The sequence below is a fragment of the Oreochromis niloticus genome, linkage group LG2 (genome assembly GCF_001858045.2).
Source record: "Oreochromis niloticus isolate F11D_XX linkage group LG2, O_niloticus_UMD_NMBU, whole genome shotgun sequence".
Lineage (NCBI taxonomy): Eukaryota > Metazoa > Chordata > Actinopteri > Cichliformes > Cichlidae > Oreochromis > Oreochromis niloticus.
Window position 1 is genome coordinate 21,185,867 of NC_031966.2, and position 23,425 is coordinate 21,209,291.

The window sequence follows — 23,425 nt, forward strand, 5'->3', positions numbered from 1 at the left end:
TGAAGTAATTTAGGTTCACCAGTGTGGTTCACAAAAGTCTTAAAGCTTTAGAGTGACTGATAGATGTGAGTGACCTTGTTTCTCATCTGTTCTTGAGTCTTTTTAGATTGCGGCATGATGTGTTGCTTTTTGAGATCTTTTAGCCTGCTTCACTTTGTAAAACAGGGTGATTTCTTGATTCAACAGGTCTCGCAGTAATCCAAGTGAAGATAGTATAGATAGTGAAATCGAACTCTGCTTTTCCAAAAAAAAAAAATGTCACTAACCACAGTTAATTCATGATTTAACAAGAAGGTGACAATGACTTTTTCACACGGGACCTTGTTGGTTTGGATATTTTTTCCCATAATAATGGAAATCTTTTAAAAGCTGCATTTTGTATTTAGTTTTAGTTCTAGTTTTAGTGTTATCTTTGCCTGATATTAAAATGTTTTTGCAGATCTGAAACATTTAAGTGTGACAAACAGGCATAAAACTAAGAAATCAGAAAGGCGGCAAAAACCTTTCAAGGCGCTCTTCTCTGTTAATGTTAGCAAAAGCACTTAATTATATGGTGATAAATAATTATTAATGATGCAATAAAAGTCACTGTACCACTGGTACTTTGTACTGTACAGCTGTTATTTTGTGGTGTTTATCAGGCTCATTGCGTGTACCTCTGTTTGCAAAGACATCATTATGCATGTATTTATCATATCTTTTGGGATCTTTTTCATTTTTAAAGAATAACAAACACAACACAATTCTTTCCAAGTAAATGTAATAATTTAATTTCTTTGTAATTATTCATAAATATAAAATTCAATATTAATATTACACAGTGTGAAAAAATCACCAGAAGATTAAAACATCTAAATTTCACAGTTGCTGATTGGATGAAGACATATGAAACTCTTCTTTAGCACAAATCACTTTCCTTCTTTCTTGGACCACTCGCTGTATCCACCAGTATAATTGCGTGCGCTGAAATAGAGAACAGAGATGAAAGATGTCAGAATATAAAAGCTGTCATTATTACATCACAAACATGCAGCAGAAAGCTGCACATTTGTAACAACAACAACAACAAAAACCAAAGATGGCTCTCTACAGTCTTAAGGACTTATTGCCTTTGTGTTAATAAAGAAGTTTTTTTTTTTTTTAATGGGCCTTCTGCATGTATGTGTGTGTATTGTGTATTATAAACAATAACGTATTTACGTCACGTATCCCAGCTGTTGGACCTTGCCGATGGCCAGTCCTGATCGCCTGCCCGACTGGCAGGAAAACACCAGCTCTGGTGCATCCAGCTGTGGCTTCTTTATGCCATACTTGGCCTTGAATTCATCTGGATTCATTGCAAAAGCAGTCTCCACTGTATCAACTGAAGGAATCAAAGAAGAGACAAAGGTAGAAAACATGAAGATGCAAATGAAAACTTAGAGAAAACGTACAGAACTTGAAAAACAATCTCACGTGGGATATTGGTGCATCCTGGAATATGTCCTTTTGCCACCTCTTCTTCACTGCGGACATCAATCAGAATGAGATTCGGGCTCTTTCCCACAAGAGCCTTCAGTTCCTCATAGGAAATATCCTTGGTACCTTGAACATGGCAGAAAACACGAGAAACCGTATGATAACATTTCTTCAAATTAAATAAAACTACACCACTGTCTCTTTTAGATACAGGTTTTAAGTGATAAATCATCCTGACACAAGAATGCATTATTAAGGATCCTTGCCAAAGAAAACTAATTACTGTTCATGTGAAAGGGTTAGATGTAATATGACACCTGCTCTACCCGTACTGATAAGGAAGGATGTGGTCATATCAGTGGTATCATATATCAGTGGTTTCATGTCATTTGGCATGTGTAATTTAGTGATTCAGAGACTATCTTGGCTCTACTGTTAGTGCCGCAGCAATCTAGCAATAATAATCAAATACATGCATATGACCCAGCCACTTTGTTAGGTACATCTGCTCAGCTGTTCATCGTCTCAAAAATTTAATTAACCTGTCACACGGCAGACAAGGCTCACCGAAAATTAAACAATAGAAGAGTCATTTCAGCATGGTCCAAATTCTCTAAAGCTTATTTATAGCAGCTTCTGGGATCGATACCAAGAAGAATTGAGAAAGTTCTGAAGCTAAAAGCTTGTTTTACTATCAAGGTGTACCTATTAAAGTGGCTGATGTAAATTGTCCTAGTTATTTAAACACAGTAAGGTAAACAGAGTGTTGAGTTCAGATATTAAAATCTGTGTCAGAAGAACCAACTGGAACTGCCATTTAGTTTCACATCATTAGTTTCTCAATTTGTCTTCTAGTTTAAGTAGAAGATGCCCTGAAAAAAGAACCTGACATTTAGCTCCGCTTTCATGCTATATTCCTTACAAGATAATTTATCTCGCATGTTGACATAAATGTTCTTATCATATAGTGTGATGAATATGAGCCTGTAAAATAGGTTTAAAGGTACACTGTCCTGACTGGCTGTGAATATATGCAGATAATTATTGGTGGTTATTATAGCTGATTGCTGTTTGTTGCTCGAATAACCGTCTTAAAAGATTCCTGTTTGACCTTTTTATTGTTTGCTGAGTCCTTCTTACCCTACAAAGTGAGGTTTCTTCATCTAAATATTTAGTAGTAAGAGAAAGAAAAGTGGGAAAATGAAAAAGTTCAACAAAAGAACCCCCAAACCAGTTTAAGTTCATTCATATTTTTTATGAAAGCTTTTTATTACTTCTTCTCAAGCTACTGTAGTTTTAAATTGTTATTTTAAAAAATGTTTTCCCCATTAAATTAGATGTGCTTCAATTCAGACAGTAATAAATATTAAAATATGATATTTAAATATTATAAATGTTATAGTTTGTAACCGTGTTAACAAAGTGGAAGAGTGGGCTAAACGACTCACCTGTGTTCGCCATCCTGTTTGTTGGTTGAAGATGAAAATATGAATGGTATTAGCAATCACACATGCTAGAATAACAATGCATCTTCTTCTTCATGCATTTGTTTGGTGGCACCTGATTGGTTCACCTACAGGTAAAAGGTGGAGCTTAGCCCTTGAGACTTCATCGCTTAGCCAATCAAATCAATGTCTTACTGATTTGTTTCCCAAGTAAAAGCTAGAGGAGGTATTTAATGACTGTGCAAAAGCCTGTTTTACAGTGTACAGTCAGTGGCTTAAATATTTTTTACAAATGTTTTGTGCAAGTAAAATTATGAGTATGACATGCCTAAAGGAGCAAAGGTAAACCAGTCTAATTGTCTCAGCTCTTATAATGCAGACACAATCGCATTATTAGAATAAAGTGAACGCAACCTTCAAGTGGAAGCTAAAAAAAGTCAACACATATAGAGTTCTCATTTAAATGATTTTATTTAAAAAAAAGCACTCAGCACGCTATCTAAAAAAATAATATTTACTTTACATTCCGTCTTTGATAGATTAAAAAAATATTACAGATCTACAGAGGTTAATTTGCCAGCAAATAAAACTGTGGTGGCTGCAAAGTAGCATAATAAATGATTTGTTAACATTATTCCTCCACTTTACTAACATATTCACTCATATTTACACATTCCTTGAAGAAGGAGTTTAAATAATATTTAAATTCTACAATCACTGATTACACAACTACAGAACTGCATTTGTCCAGGTCACAGTGTTCCACCTGTACTTTAGTAAGTCCATCAGTAGAGTCTCGTTTTCCCTTTCGAAACTTCTGATATTTCCCACAGATCAGAGCTGTTGTTACAACCAGTAAAAGGAGAGCGACTCCACCTCCTATGACCCAGGCCATCAGTGTGTGGTCAGAAGATTCACGAAATTCATACCGCTTACATGAAAAATCTGAAGGATCGCTGTTTCCTGCGTTGTTCACCGCCACCACACAAACTTTAGTTCCCACTTCCAAAGATCTGACCAAACCCTGCCGTGAAGCATCCCCAAACTTCTGGATTTCACCGTCCCTTCCCTCGGTGACTATTCTGTACTCAGATACCACTGAAGATGGAGCACACCACTGCACCTGTATTTTCCCTCTGTCACTCCCCTCACTGACTGGCACCAGTGCTTGGATACGTGGTGGGTGAGGACGCACATTAGCTCCACTCATCCCAGGGCAGAGGCACCCAGTTTGCTCTGAAAGTGTAGCACAGGGAACCTGGTTCTCCGAGCAGGGGTCATACTTGCAGAGCTGGGGTTTCCGGTCCGTCTTTGGGATGTTCACCACCCTAGGAGGAGCTTCGGTGATGTCATATTCATCCTCAATAAAGCCATAATCATCCTGGCTGTCTGAGCCTGTGTCAATTACGTGTATGATCCGTTGACGGGTGATGGGTGCGGAAGTAGAGGCAGCATTAGTGAAGAAATGGGAATGCATGGGAGGCAAGACAAAAAAGAGAAGAGCCACCAGGTTCCTGCAAAGTGAGGTCATCTCTGTGAAAAGAAATGACAAGAATAAAGATGGTCACTGGTCACTTTACAGCCATAAATAGACTGATTGATGCAAACTAACCACAGCTTGAGATTGATGCAAACTGACCACCACCAGTAGGCAACGGTGGTGCCTACTGGTGGTGGTCAGAGGGCCCGGTGGCGCCAGTGTCCGGCAGTCTCACCTCTGTCAGTGCGCCCCAGGGCAGCTGTGGCTACAATGTAGCTTGCCATCACCTGTGTGTGAATGGGTGAATGAATGTAGTGTAAAGCACTTTGGGGTCCATAGGGACTAAATAAAACACTATACAAATACAGGCCATTTACCTTAACACGTACTGTTAAGATGACTAGTAACTGTAAACATCTTAACTGTTAAAACAACTCCATGCTGTTTGATACAAAGACACATTTTTCTTTGAGTTCTCCTCTGCTCTTCGGTGTAATACTTTAGAGTGCAGATATGATCAGTCCCTCTCTTTTCAGGGTGCCATCAGGTGTTGAGCAAATTAATGGAGGGAACAATAAAAAAAAATTATTAATATGATTTTTTAGCTTTGAGAAACTTAAGTGTTACCTTAGCAGTATGCTTGGTATTATTATCTTGTTGCAGGATGACTTGCGGTCTAGATAACAGATACGTTTCTATGCACGTCAGAATTCATTGTGCAACTTCCCTCAGCAGTCATATCATCAGAGGAGATAAGCTTGCTAGCACCTGTGGTAGCCACAGCACCCTTGCTACCATTTTTAAAAGACGAGCTTTGGATCTTGGGCAGTTCCTTTTTGTCTCCACCCTTTCCTCTTGCCCTCGCTCTGATACAGCTTAATCTTATTCTCATCTGTCCACGACGCCTTATTTTTCAGAATTCTGCAGGCTCGTTTAAGTACTTTTTAAACTTAAACTGTAGTCTGGCTGTCCTGTTTTTGTGGCCAGCTAGTGGTTTGCATCTTGCTTCTGTATTTCTATTCATGAAGACTTTGAAGTCTCTGACAAACACATACCTGTCCCTGAAGACCGTTTCTGATTTGTTTCTTTGCCATAGTGAGGTTCTTTTGTCCTCAGCAGTGGTCTTCCTGGGGTTAGTAGGCCCATTGTGATTACAGAGCTGATGTCTTTAACTGTTTTATTCTTCTCATAATACCTTTAGCTTTTTTCCTGTTGTTGAACAATGGCAACTATAGACTCTGTAGAAGCAAGCATAAGTAACTTATCCCTACACTCATGGACCAATGTCCGACCTTGATAAGATAAGTGGAAGAGAATGGATGGATGGATGGATGGATGGATGGATGGATGGATGGATGGATGGAAATGAGGGGGACTGACAAGCAGAGAAAAATTCATCCTTGTCCCAAACATTATGGAGGGTAATATATCAAAGAAGAGAAAGATAAAACAGTTTATTATTTCTAGTAAGACATAAAATGAATTTCTTTGGCTGGATTCGAGGCACCAGGATGCTGTTTGCCTCGGTTTACAGCTCATAAATGCTCTTAAGTATACTCAAACATCTGCAGTGTCCTGTCCTGTAAACACGGTTAGATAAATAAATACTGAGTGCGGGAAGGCAAGTACAACTACCCCATCAGCACTACCATTTGTACCTGGCAGAAAGCCAGGGGAGTTTTGTGGGAACCCAAAATGCACAAAAAGTAAACTGGCTTTCATTCTGGTCAGTTTATAAAATTAATTATAACAGTCAGAGAACATTTTTCATGCTGTTAAAAGATAATACTAAACCTCTAAAAATAAAACATGGAGCAAAGAAAATACTGAAATGGGTCTACAGTACCTGCTTAATGCTGATGGATGTGTCAAGTCTCAAGTCTGAAGTTCTTTGTTTCCACTCTGGCTTCTCTCACCGTGTGCTCCAGACTGTCTCCAGTTCTCAGTCTTAAGCTGTTTCTCTCAAACGCTCTCCTCCTCCTCATCTACACCCCCTCATCATTCTCTCCCTTCAGGGCCTCCCCCCACCTCCTCTTTTTACTCTTTTTTCACTTCTTGCCATTTTGTTTTTCTTCCAACTGATCACCGGTGCTCTTTTATTTTTTTAATCCCTGCCTCGAATTTGTGTTTGAATGTGCGTTAGGAGGAAGAGGGGGAGAGCCGCCATGTGTCTGTGTGCTGCTCAGCATATTAATTTGCTAAGTAACAGCGGGAGACAGGCTTGTGCTTGTTGCTCAGAGTGTTTTTCACAATCCGTAGGTGTAGCTGTCTGTTTTTCATTGCTTCGTTTTAACGCTAAACTTCCCATATGGTTTGCAGGTGTTGTTATGGAAGGGGACAGCACATAAGGTCACCTAACTACGTGTTTATTTGTGCTTTTCAGAGTCAGGAGGGGGGTGAGGAATGCTTGGGTGTGTATTTATTAAAGTTGTCCTGCATCTCTTGAAGCCCCTCATTGTGAGACATTGGAGAGGAACGATGGAGGTTTGTTTTGTTCTTACCCTTTTATGGGATAAAGCTGGCAAAGGACAGATGTTTTTTTCTTGTTCCAAATGCCACTGTGGCACTGATGAGAGGAAAAGTACCAGCGCAGGAGCCTCCTTTTATCGTTAAAGATTCATTCAACCCATACCACTGAAAATGTTGATGACATCTTTGGATCTTTGAAACAATTCAGAAACAATTCCCAAGATCTCTGGCCATTTTTAGGCAGTAGAGTCACGCTGATAGAATTCAGAGTATTTTATACAACATTACAGTTCTTTGTTTGGGAGGATGATGATTGGCTCCTTTGTGTGTAAAAAAAAGAAAAGTAAACAATGTGTTTAAAAAGTCATAAGTGCCTTTGAATTTTCTCAGAATGATTATTTGATATAAATATGAGAAGATTTGAAGGCAAATCTGTTAAAGTTTTAGTGATTATGACTATACATATGAGGGCAAAACGATTAAAGAAAGCGATAAATGAGTCCACATAAAAATAAAATAGAAAAGAACCAAAACATGCAGTGATTCAAAGTGGAACAACACAATTACTGGGCCAGTTTGTTTAATGCTTTAACTCTCAATCTATGCAAAAAAAAAAAAAAAGCTTTAGTTGGCGCTTCAAGAACACACATAATAACATCATATGAATCCACACTGGGAAAAGTTATGCTGCACAAAAAAACTTAGCAGGATTTAGACCCACATAGCTCTAAAGAATTGAAAGTGAGGTGTAGCCTTTAATTTTTCATAACATCTACAGTCTTTCTCCTAATTAACTTTAAAAATTCTTCACTATCACATTTAAGATCTTGAAACTCTATGTGCTTGTTAAAAAGGAGTCCAGCTGAGTCATCACTTAGGAAGTTACAATGTAGTAACACATTTTCAGAGAAGAGAGGAGGCGCTTCACAAGTGGTTGTGCCTGTTGTGGGAAATGAAACAGTGTTGGACGTCTTGGTTTTATTATCATGCAGAAGGCATATTGAATCCAAATGTTCTTTTCTCCTGGCTCAGCACAGCCTTGTTCAAAGGCTGTGCTGAAGGATTAAAAAGTGTATCGCTGAATTGAAAAGTTCAGACTTTCAAACAGGTCAAGTGAAGCCGATAAGACTACTCAGTTTAAACCTAATGAAGGTTCCCAGGAGTGGTCAGATATCGATTACTTCTGAAATGTCATCTATTCCACATCTTTGGTCACTTGATATTCGTGGTATTTCCCTTAAGTAATATCTCAGTGCTTACTGGATGAAGCAAACATTTGATGAACGCATTCACATCCTCGGGATTAACTGTAATCATGTTAGTCATGTCAAAATGGAAAACTTTCCATTTCCGAGTACTTTAATTTTCGGATGAAGACCTGTGAAAAGTTCCCTGCGGTCACAACTGTATTTTAATGTTCATCCAAAGACATTTTAAGGGAGAATCTTGATACTGGGAGAACTTCTGGTGGAAAAAAAGTTTTTAATGTCTTATTTGGAGAAAAAGTTAGCAAAGCTTTTCAATGGTTACACGACTGCTGATCCTGGGGTTATTTAAGACACTGAAGAACTATTTCAGCGGTTCTTCAAAGGAACTGCCAAGTACCAAGATCTGGTTTTAAAATGACTTGATTTATTGCTCATTAGCAATAAATGCGGATTATGTCTCTGAACAAGGCAGCGTAGGTTTTCTCCTTGCACTCCTGTGTTTAGTCAGTCAACCAAGCATGAATATAAGATGTATCATTTCTGTGTCATGGTTCAGTAGAAAATTCAGGAAGAACTACCGTAAATTCAGTAGCAAAGACCATGTTTAGAAAAGTCAAAGAAAAGCTTCTCCTTAAGTCGTCCCGCATATGTATATTCTGTCTTCATGTTGTTTTGGCTACGTGAGACAACCATCTCTTCCCCTGTCTGATCCCCCGTTTGCCACGTCAGAAACTGACAAGTATCAAAGGTTTCCCTGAAACTGTCTGGTACAAGTTTCTGTGGTTCATCAAGTTGAAGTCATTCATTTCAACATCCAGTCAATCCTTGAGGACAGTCCAGGATCTGTGATAACGATTCTTCTCTCATTACAGAAATATTCTCACATTTTCGGCACAGCAGTAAGTTTTTTTTTTGCTTCATCCAGCTCAGCGTGGCCATTTTGCTCCATTATTTTTTTTATTCTAAAATAAGCACAATCAGTGTTTTATGACATTAACAATGAAGAGAGCCAAAGAATTTCATTCTGCATGAACACAGTGTCAGATTAAAAGAAACATACAGAAACAGTAGCTTACAATAAAGATTTTTTCAAAAGTCTGCAAGCAATGACTCAGCCAACGATACATCTAGGCAGACTCCAACACAGAGACACTTCCATCAGCTTGCATGCTATTTGTGTGTGAGGTCACACTTGTGAGGGTAGGATTACATCAGATAAAGAAGGAGCTCCTCTCTTCATCAAATATGGAAAGCGGAATCGACAGAACAGAAATGGAAGGAAGTATCTGCTATTTTTAACAGGCTACAGCCAATCAGCCATTTTTTTTAGGTTTAATTTATTGCCTGTTTTTTCATGTTCATTGTCAACTCTGTAACAACTACTTACAGACGCTTACAATCACGTAAAGAATACATGCGTAGATTTAAAAAAGTATACAGCATAGAGTCAGTGACTGATTATGTTCAGTAAGTCTTGTGATCGTTGGGAGGTGGGTAATTCCTGGAGGAATGTCTCAACTCCCTTATTCAGCTTCTTCTCTCAGGTAAAACCAAGCAAACACAGGTGGCTGAAGGAAAACTATGCACAGACTGAGCTGATAGCTGATATAGTCACTGTTTTGTCTTCACTGGTTTTTCTAACACGCTCTTATGTACTGATAAGGTCAGCAGTTGTTGAAGGTGGAGATGATCATTAAGGAGGCTGAGCTTTTTTTTTTAATTACTTTCTGCGGTCAGTTTTAGGCCAGACTGTTTGTTTTTTCATAGAAAATGTGGTTCAGAGGTCCCTGAGGAATAAAGGAAGCCATAAAGATTGAGTCATATTACTTGAGATAATGAGTTGCCTGCCAGTGCACATTCCCCTTTCCTTCACTCCTACATGTTTAAGCATGTTGCTGTATGTGATACACAGCCACCACCATATAGACAGCTCCATGGTTTAAACTAGTGGTGTAGTAGTGGTAAAAAAAATCCCTACTGATATGAAATTTTTCTAATATATTATTTTCCTGAGTAAAACAACAATTATTTATTAAATACGGAATCTCCTCTAACATATCTTTATTGAATTAAAATAACATCCCTTTAGTTTCACATTCACGTATTCAGTTTCTGATTGATTTGGCGTGACTTAATCAAACTCATTCTCCATTCCCTCTCCTAGTCCATACGTCTCTGAGGATTTAAGCTATTTCTGTTTAAACAGGAAGCACTGCTATTGGCTAAATCCCAATCACCTTTGACCTCCCACTTCACTCAAAAGGAATCTCGTGGTAGGGTTATTACCAGACTCTGTGATGTTGTGTGAACCACTACTTTCAGCTTAAAATAGCCGTGGAACCAGAATGCAGTCCCAGTCAGCGTGAAGTCCCAGTGATCCTCCAGAGGATAATTGGAAACAGAAGTGTAATGTAGCAGCACTATGTGATGACGAGGTCCCACATTCCCAAATCTGCCCACAATAGAGTGAATTATAAATTTGAATCGGATTTGTTTTATTTTATTGGCCTTTTAAATTACACAGATGGGTTTATTTCTATTTTCTTTTTCCCTTTCCCCTTTTTTCCCTCTCTGTTAAAAAAACTTGAATGTGCGTAAAATTTTATGCTCTATTTTTTTACTTTTATGTAGGCATATATGAACCTTTTCATTTTTTCCCCTCTGTAAATCACTTTTTTCAATTTTGAATGGTGCTATACAAATAAAAAGTTCATTTGATTCCCCAATGAACTTACAATACCTATGCATATTTTATTAATTATTTATGTGTCATGAACCGGATCAAATCCCAGACAAAATACAGACACCAGACAGACAGGGGGGCTTAAATAAACAAGCATGTATTTTATTAAATTAAGCTCTTATACATGTGGAATTCCTGTCAGTAGGAAGCAAGTATATGATGAATGTATCTGAAGGAAAGGAAGTTTACCAAAAGCAAACAAAACCCAAACCAGCCACTCTTCTCTCCAGCAGATGAGAGCGTGCTGGAGGGAAGAGAAAGAATTTTAGCACAGAGCCCCTTTTAAAAGCCATTAGCCAAGTTCCAACAGGCATGTTTCTGATAAGACCTGTCAGCCACACCTGTTTCCTACATAAAACTGAGGCTGCAGTCTAAGAGTCCTTCACATTTTCTCTTCCTACCGCCTTTCCTTGGCCTTAATAAAAATGTCAACAAGGTCAATATGTCATGAGGACTTAGATAAAGAGAAGAGTGATGCAATGAGAATCCAAACTAGTCTCCTTAACAATGTAATTCAAGATGCCCGCAGTGTTGAAACTACAATGAAATGCAAAACGTGCATCTTAATTCACAACAGTATGTTGTTAATTTCTTGTTTTATGCAGGTCATGTAAACGAGAACGGCCTTTAACTTCAAAGGTCGGAGTTTTAAAAAAGAAGGAACAAAGAGGGCCAGATTTAGGGTTCGTTGCACTGCAAAACCTTCTTTTAGCATTAAAAAGCTACTGGATTTAATAGATAGGCAAGGTGTAAGCCTGCTGTGGATCTGTGCTTCTAGCAGTGTTTATTAATTTGAAATGAAAGGCGGAGATGTTATCAGAATGAGTAAGTGGTTGGCACGTTGGATGAATGGCTCAAAGTCGAGCCGAGCCCAATTATTCCCCAATAGTACTGGTACTTTCACGAAACAAACTAGAAACTAACTGAACTGGGCTGCCTTTTTCTCAGCAGTGTGCACACAATATGTGATGTTTCTTTATTTAACTGTCAAATGCAGCTTTTGTTTTGGAACATGTAGGAAAAAATGTCTGTATGCAAAACAAAAGAAAACACAGCCAGGCGTGCATTGACTAACATAACACAGCATCAGTACCTTCACTAACATCTGATCTGATGATAAATAATTACTGTTCATTGTAATAATAATGATGATAATTTGCATTAACGCAGCTCTCCTCTGGATAAATCCTCTGCTCCACCTGAGTCTCAGTCCTCAGAACCTCTCTGGCAGTGCCCAGTAATTTCTATCAGAAGAGTTATCCTTTCTATCAGAAATATATAGTTTGATGTCGTTCAGACTCTTCTCATTGATCTGACTTGCCTTGTTGTGTATTATTTTGGTTAGTAGACCTACATCACTCCCTCCCTCTTGCTCACTCTCTGGGTGAACTGCAGTTTGCACTGCTCTTAGCAGAATGCTCATTATTGCTGAAATGATATGTAATCTAGTCTACCTCATTTCCTCCTCTTTGTTTAAGATTTCTACAACTGAAGTAAAATTACCCCCATCCATCACTCCCAGCGGAATCAAAGTAAAACCTAATTAATCATTATCCTAAAGGCATTAATACAATAGACCTAAACAATAAAAAATTTATTATAAAGAACCTTGAACTTACCTTGATGAATTAATAGAACTCATAATCTAGATTTACAGCACTAATATAAATATGTGTTTGTGGACAACATTCATCCATCAGGAAGTTTGATGATCAGAGTTCAGCTTTGCATTTAACAGCCTGTTGTTGAAAATTTTAAATATTGTGGTTCATGACTGGTTAGATGATTTGTTGCAGTGATGTATGGGACTACATTGTCTCCTCTCATTTCATAAAAGAAAGTCCCAGTGTGTGATGTGCTAAGGGATTTGATAAAGGAAGCAAGGAAACAGGTCATTTCACAAATTTTTTCTACGGAAAATTGAATATTTTCGGACTAGACCCAAAGAAGAGTTGCTGCAAACACATTTCCTCTTTTTTTATTATTAAAGTCTTTTGTGCCCTTTTAATGTTTTGAACGAATAAACAGCATATTTTCTTTGAACATATCAACAAATGTGTCACATAATGTGAAATCTCAACAAAAAATATGCTTCTGCAGTCTTTCTATGATGTTGTTAAGTCTCAGTTAACTTTAGCTGGTGTTAAATGGATGCAAATCCAAGTATTTAGGTATCGCTATAGATCAGAATGTGTAATTTAAAATTCACCTTGAAAGACCTGGGTCCCTGTTTCCTGGAATAATCGAGCCGAAGTGGTTACGGCAGGGGACACTCTAAGTCCACCTTATTGGAGCGAGAGAATACGTCTCTTGGTCAGTGTGACTAGTTTTAATGGTGCTCTTGTAATGATCTATTATGATTGGTTTGTTTTCATTAGTCTGTACTGAATACCACCTGGATTTGTTCCTTTACTTACATATTGTTATGTGTTGTGTTTGTTGTAACGTCCTCTGCCCTCTTGGCCAGGTCTCTCTTGAAAAAGAGCTTTTAATCGATATGAAACTTTTACCTGTATAATAAATAAATGATAATAAATCATGGATAGTAAAAACAGCAAACATGTTTTCGCTGTCATCATTACGACCAACAGAGCAGCTTGTTGATTCTGATAATCTGCCAGATGTTGCTATTTTTCACAGCTTTGTGAAGAAATGTGAAAAGCGCTTTTTTTCTTCTGCAGCTGGGCTTCTGTTTGCAAGTCTGATCACACTGCGAGACACTTTATTCACTATTAAAAATGAAAGAATATAGAATGGAATGTAGATAAATAGAACAAAAAACATAACAGCGAAAATGACATAGACTTATGATTGGTGGTATTTATTATTTATTTTTCAGTAGTTGATACACATACACATCCTTTTTGATTTGCCAGGAGGTGCTATGACACCCTCAGCACCCCTACTTCCCACACGCCTTGGCTGATAAGAAGCAGAATTCTTTAAAATACTGGGCTGTGAATCATATACTAGTGACTGAGAGATTTATCATCAAAACATCTCAAAACTATCACTGTCTTGATAGCAGCCAATAGCATGAACACCTGAACCTACCAGAAGGCAACATTGCAGACACAGAGGACAGCTACAAGTACCTGGGGATCCCACAGGGAAATGGGAACTATAAAGAGGCCGCTAGGAAAGTTGCAACCACTAAGTACCTGCAGAGGGTCAGGCAAGTCCTGAGGAGTCAGCTGAATGGTAAGAACATGATCCGGGCTATCAACACCTACGCCCTGCCCGTGATCAGGTACCCTGCTGGGATAATAAGATGGCCAAAGGAGGAGATAGAAGCCACTGACATCAAGACAAGAAAGCTCCTGACCATGCATGGAGGGTTTCACCCCAAGTCCAGCAACCGGAGACTGTGTGGTAAGTGGAAGGAAGGAGGCAGGGGCTAGTGAGTGTCAGTACCACAGTCCAGGATGAGACAATGATGTATCCACGGATACATCAGGAAGATGGCCCCAACCGACCGCGTGCTCAGTAAATACCTCAGGCAGCAGAAACCCAAGCAAGAGCAGGAAGAGGAGGAACTATCATGGAAGGACAGGCCTCTGCACGGTATGTACCACCGGCAGACATCCAGAAGCCCTACCAGTGGACCTACCAGTCCTGTGGGACTTCCAGATACAGACAGACAAAATGTGGTGGCTAACCAACCGGTGGTATAGTGGTGGTAGACAAGTGGAAGAAGACGGCTGTAGTGATCGATGTAGTGGTTCCGAATGACAGCAACATCAGGAAGAAGCTAGAGAAATACCAAGGGCTCAGAGAAGAGCTTGAGAAGATGTGGAGAGTGAAGGTAACGGTGGTCCCACTGGTAATCGCACTAGGTGCAGTGACTCCCAAGCTAGGCAGGTAGTTCTAGCATATCCCAGGAACAACATCGGAGATCTCTGTCCAGAAGAGCACAGTCCTGGGAACACCTAAGATACTGTGCAGCACCTCAAGCTCCCAGGCCTCTGGTAGAAGACCCGAACTTGAAGGATAGACTGCCCACAGGGGGAAGAGGGGAATGTTTTATATATATATCTCACAGTACTTTAGTGATCTGTATATTTGTTAAAATAAGATGCAGCTTTACAGATTTACAGTCTATGCTCTTTATTTATTTATTTATTTGTCTGCCCAGGTAAAAGTATCATTGAGATTAAAATCTCTTTTTCAGTGGAGACCTTTACACTGAGTTGTAGCTCCTCTTAGTGGTGAACGCTCATTATTAAACCTTTTTTCTTTTCCCCCCATTTCCTTTCCAATCCCCTGTGTGTGGAAAAATAAATATTTTTCTACCACAGAAAAATAAATGATCAAATAAAATGACATAACATAAAATAAACATTTCTTGCCGTCTGTAAGTTAAAACTTGTTAGTTATTATCTCAAAATTTCAATGCACTAAGTCAAACTTCTGAGAAAATAACCCAAAACTAAGAAAACAAGTTGAAATATAGAAATGTAAAAAACATTTTGTGGTAGAAATCCTATAAAAACTACTTTTTTAGTACAATGTTGTTTTTATTTATATAAACAACAATTTTTTAAAAAAATCAACTGATATTTTACATCTTACAATTTATAACTTAAGTTTCCTCCTTTCTTTTATTTTAATATTCCCCCTGTAACAACACTTTTGAGTCGCATAATTACAAACAAAATACTAAGAGCAGGCATCTATGGATCCCCCACCTGCTCTTATAAGAATTTTTATAAAGTTATATTATTATTATTTTATCTTGTTATAGAATATAATGCTTGTGTGTGATGTTCAGTACAAAGAAGAGGTGAGGAGGATGGAGAGAGTACAGAGAGATTGTACAAGAGGATGAGGAACCAGGTGAGAAAATGAGCAGATAGTGAAGTTAGGTGGACAAACAACTGGGAATCTTCTTTGCTGTTCTTCTATCAGTTCACAAAGAAATGAAGCACTGTGATTTTGGGGCAACTGTGGCTTCTAGCTGTGGCTTAATCTTTTTAAAAAGAACAAACTAACTGAGTAATCATGGAAACTCTTTTTTGGGAAGAAGAAAAGGTCCTTCCTTTCTTAAGCTCTTTCCTTTCTTTCGACTGCAGTGTGCCGATCCATACAGAGAGGTGGCGTTGACCAGGGAGTCCCACGATCACAAACAAAGTTAAGGTCATGATGTGGGAAGGGATTATGGCTCTAACACTGCTGCTGGAACAAATGTGAGCCTTCATTAATAACAGTGTGAACGCAGTAAGATGGGGAGAGAAGGCATCTTTTTGACACCTTTTTTTAATGTGAGTGCAGATTAATTTGAGACATTACAAAAAGACATTGTGTTTTACAAAGCTGAAAATCAGGAACTTGTTAGGTCTTCTTTTTAAATATTAAAAGAATCAGAGATAATTTTATACAAGGTGCTTATATTCCCCCACAACCCACCACTTAAAAAAAAATGTAATAAGTATTTAAAAATGATGATTTTCAAGGCTTGTTTTGAGCTAATTCAACATATAAAAAGCTTCACCAGCAAAAAGCTAGAGCTCCTTTATAAACCGTATGGCGTAAACTAGTGATTGTTAAAATACCCCAGGAATATCAAGGATGTGGTCACATGTTTTATTACCTTCCAATATTTTCGTGGTTTTACAGCAAAACACAAAAACTTTATTTATTTATTTGTATTTATTAATAAATATAAAATTCAGCATACAGTCTGAAAAATACCACAAGATTGAAATGGCTAAATATTTATTTCATACTTCCTATTTTCATAAATAAATATGAAACTCTCCTTTGGCATCATTTTCCTTCTTTCTTCGACCACTCGCTGTATGCACCAGCATAATTACGTGCACTGAAACAGAGAACAGAGACATGAAAGACAAAAACTGTCATTATTACATAAAAAGCAGCACATTTTAATAATAAGTCTTAAGGACTCTTTGCCTTTGTATTAATAAAGGACAGTTGGAGTTTTTGTTTTAGAAAACAATGGGCCTCGTGTATGCATGTGTTTGTGTATGCATGTGTGTGTATTATGTATTATAAGCAGTAACTTATTTACTTCACGTATCCTAACTCATGAGCCTTGGTGGTAGCCATTGCCCCTCGCTTGCCAATCTGGCAGTGAAAAACCAGCTCTGGTGCATCCAGCTGTGGCTTTGTTACTCCGTACCTGACCTTGAATTCATCTGGATCCATTTTAAGAGCACCCTCTACTGTACTAACTGAAGGAATCAAAGAAGAGGCAAAGATAGAAAACATGACGTAAATGACAGAACATGAAAAACCACAGTCACCACTACACACATGCAAAGGTCTTTGTGTGTATATTATATATATATATATTAAGAAATATAAAACAGACTTACGTGGAATATTAATGGATCCTGGAATATGTCCTTTTGCCACCTCCTCTTCACTGCGGACATCAATCAGAATGAGTTTCGGGCTCTTTCCCACAAGAGCCTTCAGTTCCTCATAGGAGATTTCCTTGGTAACTGGGAACATGGCAGGAAACAGGAGAAACCACATGATAACCTTTCATCAAATTAAATAAAACTGCACCACGGACTCCTTAAATACTAATTTTCCTCTGACAAATCATCCTGACACAAGAATGCATTCTTGCATCCTTGTCAAAGAAAACTAACTGCTGTTCATGTGAAGGCTTAGCTGTAACGTGATACCTGCTCTACCTGCCCACAAAGGCACATGCAAACACACTGATAAGGAAGGACGTACCAGTGCTAACCACACAGATATCAGTGATAACATGACATATGGAGAGGGTGATGCAGTGATCCAAAGACTATCTTGGCTCTATTGTTAGTGCCACAACAACCTGTACATCATAGTTACACGTACACGCCCAAGCGACTTTGTTAGGTACACCTGCTCAGCTGTTCATCCTTTGAAATATATAATCAGCCAATGACATGGCAGCGAAGATTGCAGAAACATTGCCTGGTCTGCCTACTGTTAATTTCTGTGACATTCAAATAGTAGAGTCAGAATCGTTGCTTCCACAACCTTTGAGATGTGGGGGAAGGGGAGATTTGCATCGTGGATGTGCAGGGGACAAATCAGCAGCAACTTTGTGATGTTATTGCGTCAATATGGACAAAAATCTCTAAAGAATATTTCCAGCACCTTCTGTAATTTATACAAAGAAGAAGGCAGTTCTGAAGGCAAATGGGGGTCAAACACAGTACTAGGAAAGTATACATAATAAATCAGCTTTTAAGTTCTCCTGGAGTTCAGATATCAAAATCAGTGTCAGAAGAACAAACCGGACTAAACTGCCACTTATCTTCGCATCATTAGTTTCTCAATTTAGCTTCTAGTTTAAGCAGAAAAAAACTTTAAAGACTTCCTAAAAGCAGAGCTTGACATACAGAGCCACTTATATAGTACATTCCTTACAGGCAGATTAGTCTTCCATGACGGCACGCATACTTGCTTTTATCAGATGGTGTGAGGAGTGTTAATCTGTAACATATGACTAAAGGTACACCGGACTGACTCGTTGCTAATGCAACAGGTTATGGTATGCAGATAATTATCAGTAACGATTAAACCTGTTTGTTGTGTGTTGCTCGAGTATCCGAGTACAATTCCCAAGGAGACTGGTAGTCTCCCATCTGATCTTTTCACTATTTGCTGAGTCATTCTTATTCTACATTTTTTTTTTCTTTTTGTAATTATTAGATAGAGAAATATGCACAGGCTATGGAAACAGTTTAACAAAGTGACCCCAAAGTTCATGAAAACATATGAAAACATTTTTATGAAAATGCTGTATTACTGCTTCTTAAGCTGCTGTAGTTTTGGTTTGTCACTGTTAAAAGTAGTTGTCTTTTACTCATTACGTTAGACATTTTTCAGTTCATTCAGCAAATTCAGACAGTAATAAATCTTCTGTAGTTTGTTAACTGTAACTGTAAGAGTGGGCTAAAAAGACTCACCTGTGTTCGCCATCCTGGTTGTTGAGTGAAAGTTAGAAATGGGAATGCAATGACATTCACATACGGTATAACAATACTGCATCTTCTTCCTGATACATTTGTTTGGTTCTGTGTCATTGGCTCACATACCGGTGGAAGGCGGAGTTAAGCAGTGAGACTTCATCGCTTAGCCAATCAAATCAACTTGTCACTCCTTTCAAAGTAAAAGTAAGAGACGGTGTTTAAATCAATACATATGCTGAATGCTGTTTTACAGTGTACAGTCAGTGGTTTTAAATATTTTACAAATCTTTGGAAAAAGTGTTTATGCAGTAAAATTATGAGTGTGACATGCATAAAAGATCAAATGCAGTGAGCACAAACCTTTTAATGGTCGCAACAAACACAAATTTAAATTTAAACGATTTTATTACTATAAAATCACTCAGTAGTTGTCTCCTAAAAAACAATATTTACTTTACATTCTGTTTCTGATATATTAACAAAAAACAACAACAACAAATCTACAGAAGTTAATTTGCCAGCAAATAAAATCATGGTGACTGCAAAAGAGCATAATAAACTATTTGTTCTCATTATTCCTCCACTTTAGCTCATTTTACATTGCTATAATTGTATTTACAAATTCCTTGAAGGAATTTAAATAATATTTAAATTCTACAATCACTGATTACACAACTACAGAACTGCATTTGTCCAGATCACAGTGTTCCACCTGTACTTTAATAAGTCCATCAGTAGAGTCTCGCTTTCCCTTTCGAAACTTCTGATATTTCCCACAGATCAGAGCTGTTGTTACAACCAGTAAAAGGAGAGCGACTCCACCTCCTATGACCCAGGCCATCAGTGTGTGGTCAGAAGATTCATGAGATTCATACCGCTTACATGAAAAATCTGAAGGATCGCTGTTTCCTGCGTTGTTCACCGCCACCACACAAACTTTAGTTCCCACTTCCAAAGATCTGACCAAACCCCACCGTGAAGCATCCCCAAACTTCTGGATTTCACCGTCCCTTCCCTCGATGACTATTCTGTACTCAGATACCACTGAAGATGGAGCACACCACTGCACCTGTATTTTCCCTCTGTCACTCCCCTCACTGACTGGCACCAATGCTTGGATACGTGGTGGGTGAGGACGCACATTAGCTCCACTCATCCCAGGACAGAGGCACCCAGTTTGCACTGAAAGTGTAGCACAGGGAACCTGGTTCTCCGAGCAGGGGTCATACTTGCAGAGCTGGGGTTTCTGGTTCATCTTTGGGAAGGACATCACCCTAGGAGGAGCTTTGGTGATGTCATATTCATCCTCATTAAAGTCATAATCATCCTGGCTTTCTGAGCCTGTGTCAGTTATATGTATGATCCGTCGACGGGTGATGGGTGTGGAAGCAGAGGCAGCATTAGTGAAGAAATGGGAATGCATGGGAGGCAAGACAAAAAAGAGAAGAGCCACCAGGTTCCTGCAAAGTGAGGTCATCTCTGTGAAAAGAAATGACAAGAATAAATATGGTCACTGGTCACTTTACAACGTATTTCTATGCAATTTCCTTCAGTTACATGAAGGAAGTTACATAAGGAACACACTGTAGCAAAAAAAAGGAACTTGTTACTGAATTTGGTTGAAATTTCTAAGAATGAAAGAAGCAGAGGTTGTGCAGTGGTACCAAGGATAAAAACAGTGAGACTTTAACATTTGTTCTCTGTTTTGGCATTTCACTGTATCAAAGGAGAGAAAAATAAAAGTCTTGGTTTAGTGTGGTGAGACACAAAATAAAATTCTTTGGCTGGCCTCCGTTTACAGCTGATAAATGCTCTTGAGTATACTCAAACATCTGCAGTGTCCGGTCCTGCAAACACATTTGTACCTGGCAGAAAGCCAGGGGAGTTCTGTGGGAACCCAAAAAGGACAAAAAGCAGACTCAGTCTAGTCAGTTTATAAAATGAATTATAACACAGAGAATATTTCTTAAAAAGCAGTTAAAAGCTAATATTTATGACTAAACCTCTAAAAATAAAACATGGAGCTATAAAGCGAATAAAAAATACTGAAATGGGTCTATACCTGCTTAATGCTGGTGGATGTCTCAACTCTCAAGTCTGAAGTTCTTTGTTTCCACTGTGGCTGCTCTCACGTGTGCTCTCAACTGTCTATAGTTCTCAGTCGTAAGCTGTTTCTCTCAAACTCTCTCCTCCTCCTCATCTACACCCCCTCATCATTCTCTCCTTTCAGGGCTACCCCCCACCTCCTCTTTTGACTCTTTTTTTCCCTTCTTGCACTACTATTTTCTCTTTCTCAGCAAGCTTTCTAACTGACCATCTGTGATCTCACCAGTTGGCACAGATTTTTTAAAATCTGTGCTTTGAATTTTGGTTTCATTGTGTGTTAGGAAGGGAGGGGGTTGGGTGGGGGGTTCTGTGCGCTGTTCAGCATATTAATGTGCTAAGTAGCAAGGAGAAAGGATTGTGTCTCTGTATATTTTTCACAATCTGTAGGTGTAGCTGTCTTTTTAAAATTCTTTTTGTTAAAGCAAAACTTCCCACGTACTTTGCAGGTGTTACTGTGGAAAGGGACAGCACATAAGGTCACCTAACAGCGTGTTTATGTGTAATTTTGAGAGAGGGGTGGTGGTGCTGGTTGGGGGAGGAGGCGGGGTGAGGAATGCTCAGATGTGTACTTATTAAAGACCCCTTCAACCTCTTGTAGCCCCCACTGTGAGACACTGGAGAGAAACGAATAGAAACAGATGAGGCCTTGTTTTGTTCTCATCCTTTAATGTGCTATAGCTGGCAAAGAATAACCTTTCATTTTTCACAACATTTTTAATCTTTGTCCTAATTAAGGACAAAAAAACCTTATGAAGCACTGAAAAAAACTTCATTACTTTGTTAAGACCTTGACTATGTGCTTATTAAAAAAGATTTTGGCTGAGATATATGTGGGGAAATGACAAGCTTTTTGTAATGTTTGAAAAGAATTGTTTTTTTCAATGCTGAAAAGTGCTATACAACACAAACAATTGTGTTGCATATTGTGATAACATAGCACCCTTAGCACTAAGTAATAATCTAAAGAGCTGTAGAATTTATATTTGCACACACCACACTTTATCAGAGTACCCTAAACATTGTTACTATATCCTAAATCAAGAGTTATTCACACATAAAGGAAATACATGAGACAACTAACATAAGGCTACTGGTGATTCATGCTGAGGCAGCACATTAAAAACGTATTACTTGTTCCTGATACTCCAGCAAGTTTTCAGGATCCACCCTGAAACTTTCCATCATATCACTGATATCAAATAGTTACTTTGATGTTAGTCTTCTAATAATTGAAGGTAGACTTCTGCTCTCTGCAGCGAAGAAATTCAACATTAATATGAACGACATTAATGGTGTAGTGAACTGCAAAAAATACAGTGCTGCTCTTTTTCTTGTTTTGTGGAAGGTTTGACCATTTTGGTAAACAGTCTGAATAATAGAATGGAATAGAATAGAATAGAATAGCCCTATATTGTCATTGTACATATACAATGAAATTGTGGGTAATACTGATTTATCTGCAAATGTTCTAAGTTGCTTTTCAAAATACCGTTTAACAAGAACACTGTGGTGGTTCTTCGTTTTTTTCATGTTACTGTTAATTATTTATTTCATTTATTTTATTCAGTTCTCAGTTATTATGATTGTGTTCTATTTTTCATTGTTTATGCTCCTAGTTCAGTATTTTCACTGTTTCCTAGTTTAGTTTTTCATGCTTCTAGTTCTCAGTTCTTTGTTTGTCTTTGTTCCCTTTCGTGTCCAGCCTGTTTTAGTCTCTTAGGTGTTTTCAAATTTGAGCTTACTAACTCAAACGTCTGAGAAAATAAATGTAAATTGGGAAAATATTTTGAAATTTCGAGTTAGTAAATCGATTTTTTGAGATTACAATCCCAGATTTTGATCTTTGGATCATATTTTTTCCCCTTGTCCATATCCGTACAATCCAGTGAGTTAGTAAACAGATAACGTGCCTGACTTCTACCACAATGATGTAAAAACATGTTTTTAATCTAAAAATTGATAGTTTACAGCTATTTTTACAACTTATATGTAACTAAAATGTATTATTTTAAAATTTTAAATATTTTAAAAATTTGTGTGTCCTCCCCACGGTCCCTTGTGTGTGTAGTCAGTCATGTTTCTTTAGCAATGTCAAGTTTGTCTGTCTTTGTCCATGTCTCTGTCTCAGTGTTATTTTGCTAGTCTCTCGTCTCATGTTCATTATGTTTGGTTTTGCTTCCCGTGCCTCATTAGTTTGATTAAGTTATGTTGTGTCATGTTTCTTCCCAGGTGTCTCCACTCTGGCCTCATTCCCATCATCCCCACAGCTGGCCTCTCTTGTTTATTTAAACCCTCAGTTTGCTTGTGTCCCTTGTTGTGTCCTCCATCTATGTTGATTCATAGGTTAGTTGGTTCGTTACCTGACTTTTTTTTGTTTTTGTGTAATGCATCTGGAGAAACTTCAGCATTAAATTGGTTGGTTTTATCTATAAATCTCTGCTCAGGCTGATTCCTTCTTATTTGTGTTTATCTGTAAAAACCAAAACCGATATAGCACATGCTCTCACAATATTATACAAATGTTTATCACCAAAGTCAGAATGGAATATGGAAACAAAGGCTTATAAGTACACTGTCCC

General features: G+C 38.1%; 4 protein-coding genes across 4 annotated transcripts; all 4 read right to left on the reverse strand.

The window, feature by feature from the left end:
* Positions 1-777: 777 nt before the first annotated feature.
* On the reverse strand, positions 778-3,009 carry LOC100699020 (thiosulfate:glutathione sulfurtransferase-like). The gene is made up of 4 exons (XM_003444717.5): positions 2,907-3,009; positions 1,456-1,584; positions 1,201-1,363; positions 778-963 (listed from the first exon to the last, which is right to left on the reverse strand). The coding sequence occupies exons 1-4, from the start codon at positions 2,917-2,919 to the stop codon at positions 909-911; spliced, it is 360 nt and encodes a 119-aa protein (XP_003444765.1). The 5' UTR covers positions 2,920-3,009; the 3' UTR covers positions 778-908.
* Positions 3,010-3,355: 346 nt separating this feature from the next.
* On the reverse strand, positions 3,356-6,386 carry LOC109204524 (leucine-rich repeat neuronal protein 4). The gene is made up of 2 exons (XM_019365529.2): positions 6,230-6,386; positions 3,356-4,436 (listed from the first exon to the last, which is right to left on the reverse strand). The coding sequence occupies exon 2, from the start codon at positions 4,432-4,434 to the stop codon at positions 3,625-3,627; it is 810 nt and encodes a 269-aa protein (XP_019221074.1). The 5' UTR covers positions 4,435-4,436; positions 6,230-6,386; the 3' UTR covers positions 3,356-3,624.
* Positions 6,387-16,433: 10,047 nt separating this feature from the next.
* On the reverse strand, positions 16,434-18,881 carry LOC100710757 (thiosulfate:glutathione sulfurtransferase). The gene is made up of 4 exons (XM_003444593.4): positions 18,738-18,881; positions 17,142-17,270; positions 16,835-16,997; positions 16,434-16,624 (listed from the first exon to the last, which is right to left on the reverse strand). Exons 1-4 carry the CDS (start codon positions 18,817-18,819, stop codon positions 16,570-16,572), a joined length of 429 nt encoding a protein of 142 aa, XP_003444641.1. The 5' UTR covers positions 18,820-18,881; the 3' UTR covers positions 16,434-16,569.
* Positions 18,882-19,089: 208 nt separating this feature from the next.
* LOC106098187 (leucine-rich repeat neuronal protein 4) lies at positions 19,090-21,060 on the reverse strand. Its single transcript, XM_019365543.2, has 2 exons — positions 20,803-21,060; positions 19,090-20,219 (listed from the first exon to the last, which is right to left on the reverse strand). The coding sequence occupies exon 2, from the start codon at positions 20,215-20,217 to the stop codon at positions 19,408-19,410; it is 810 nt and encodes a 269-aa protein (XP_019221088.1). The 5' UTR covers positions 20,218-20,219; positions 20,803-21,060; the 3' UTR covers positions 19,090-19,407.
* Positions 21,061-23,425: the final 2,365 nt, after the last annotated feature.

Coding starts and splice junctions, on each gene's coding strand:
- LOC100699020 (XM_003444717.5), bottom strand. Junction 1,364..1,455: donor AGGATGCACCAATATCCCAC/GTGAGATTGTTT, acceptor TGATTCCTTCAG/TTGATACAGTGGAGACTGCT. Junction 964..1,200: donor CAACAGCTGGGATACGTGAC/GTAAATACGTTA, acceptor TCTCTATTTCAG/CGCACGCAATTATACTGGTG.
- LOC100710757 (XM_003444593.4), bottom strand. CDS start 18,819: ATGCAGTATTGTTATACCGTATGTGAATGTCATTGCATTCCCATTTCT. Junction 17,271..18,737: donor AACCAGGATGGCGAACACAG/GTGAGTCTTTTT, acceptor CCATGTTCCCAG/TTACCAAGGAAATCTCCTAT. Junction 16,998..17,141: donor AGGATCCATTAATATTCCAC/GTAAGTCTGTTT, acceptor TGATTCCTTCAG/TTAGTACAGTAGAGGGTGCT.
- LOC106098187 (XM_019365543.2), bottom strand. CDS start 20,217: ATGACCTCACTTTGCAGGAACCTGGTGGCTCTTCTCTTTTTTGTCTTG.
- LOC109204524 (XM_019365529.2), bottom strand. CDS start 4,434: ATGACCTCACTTTGCAGGAACCTGGTGGCTCTTCTCTTTTTTGTCTTG.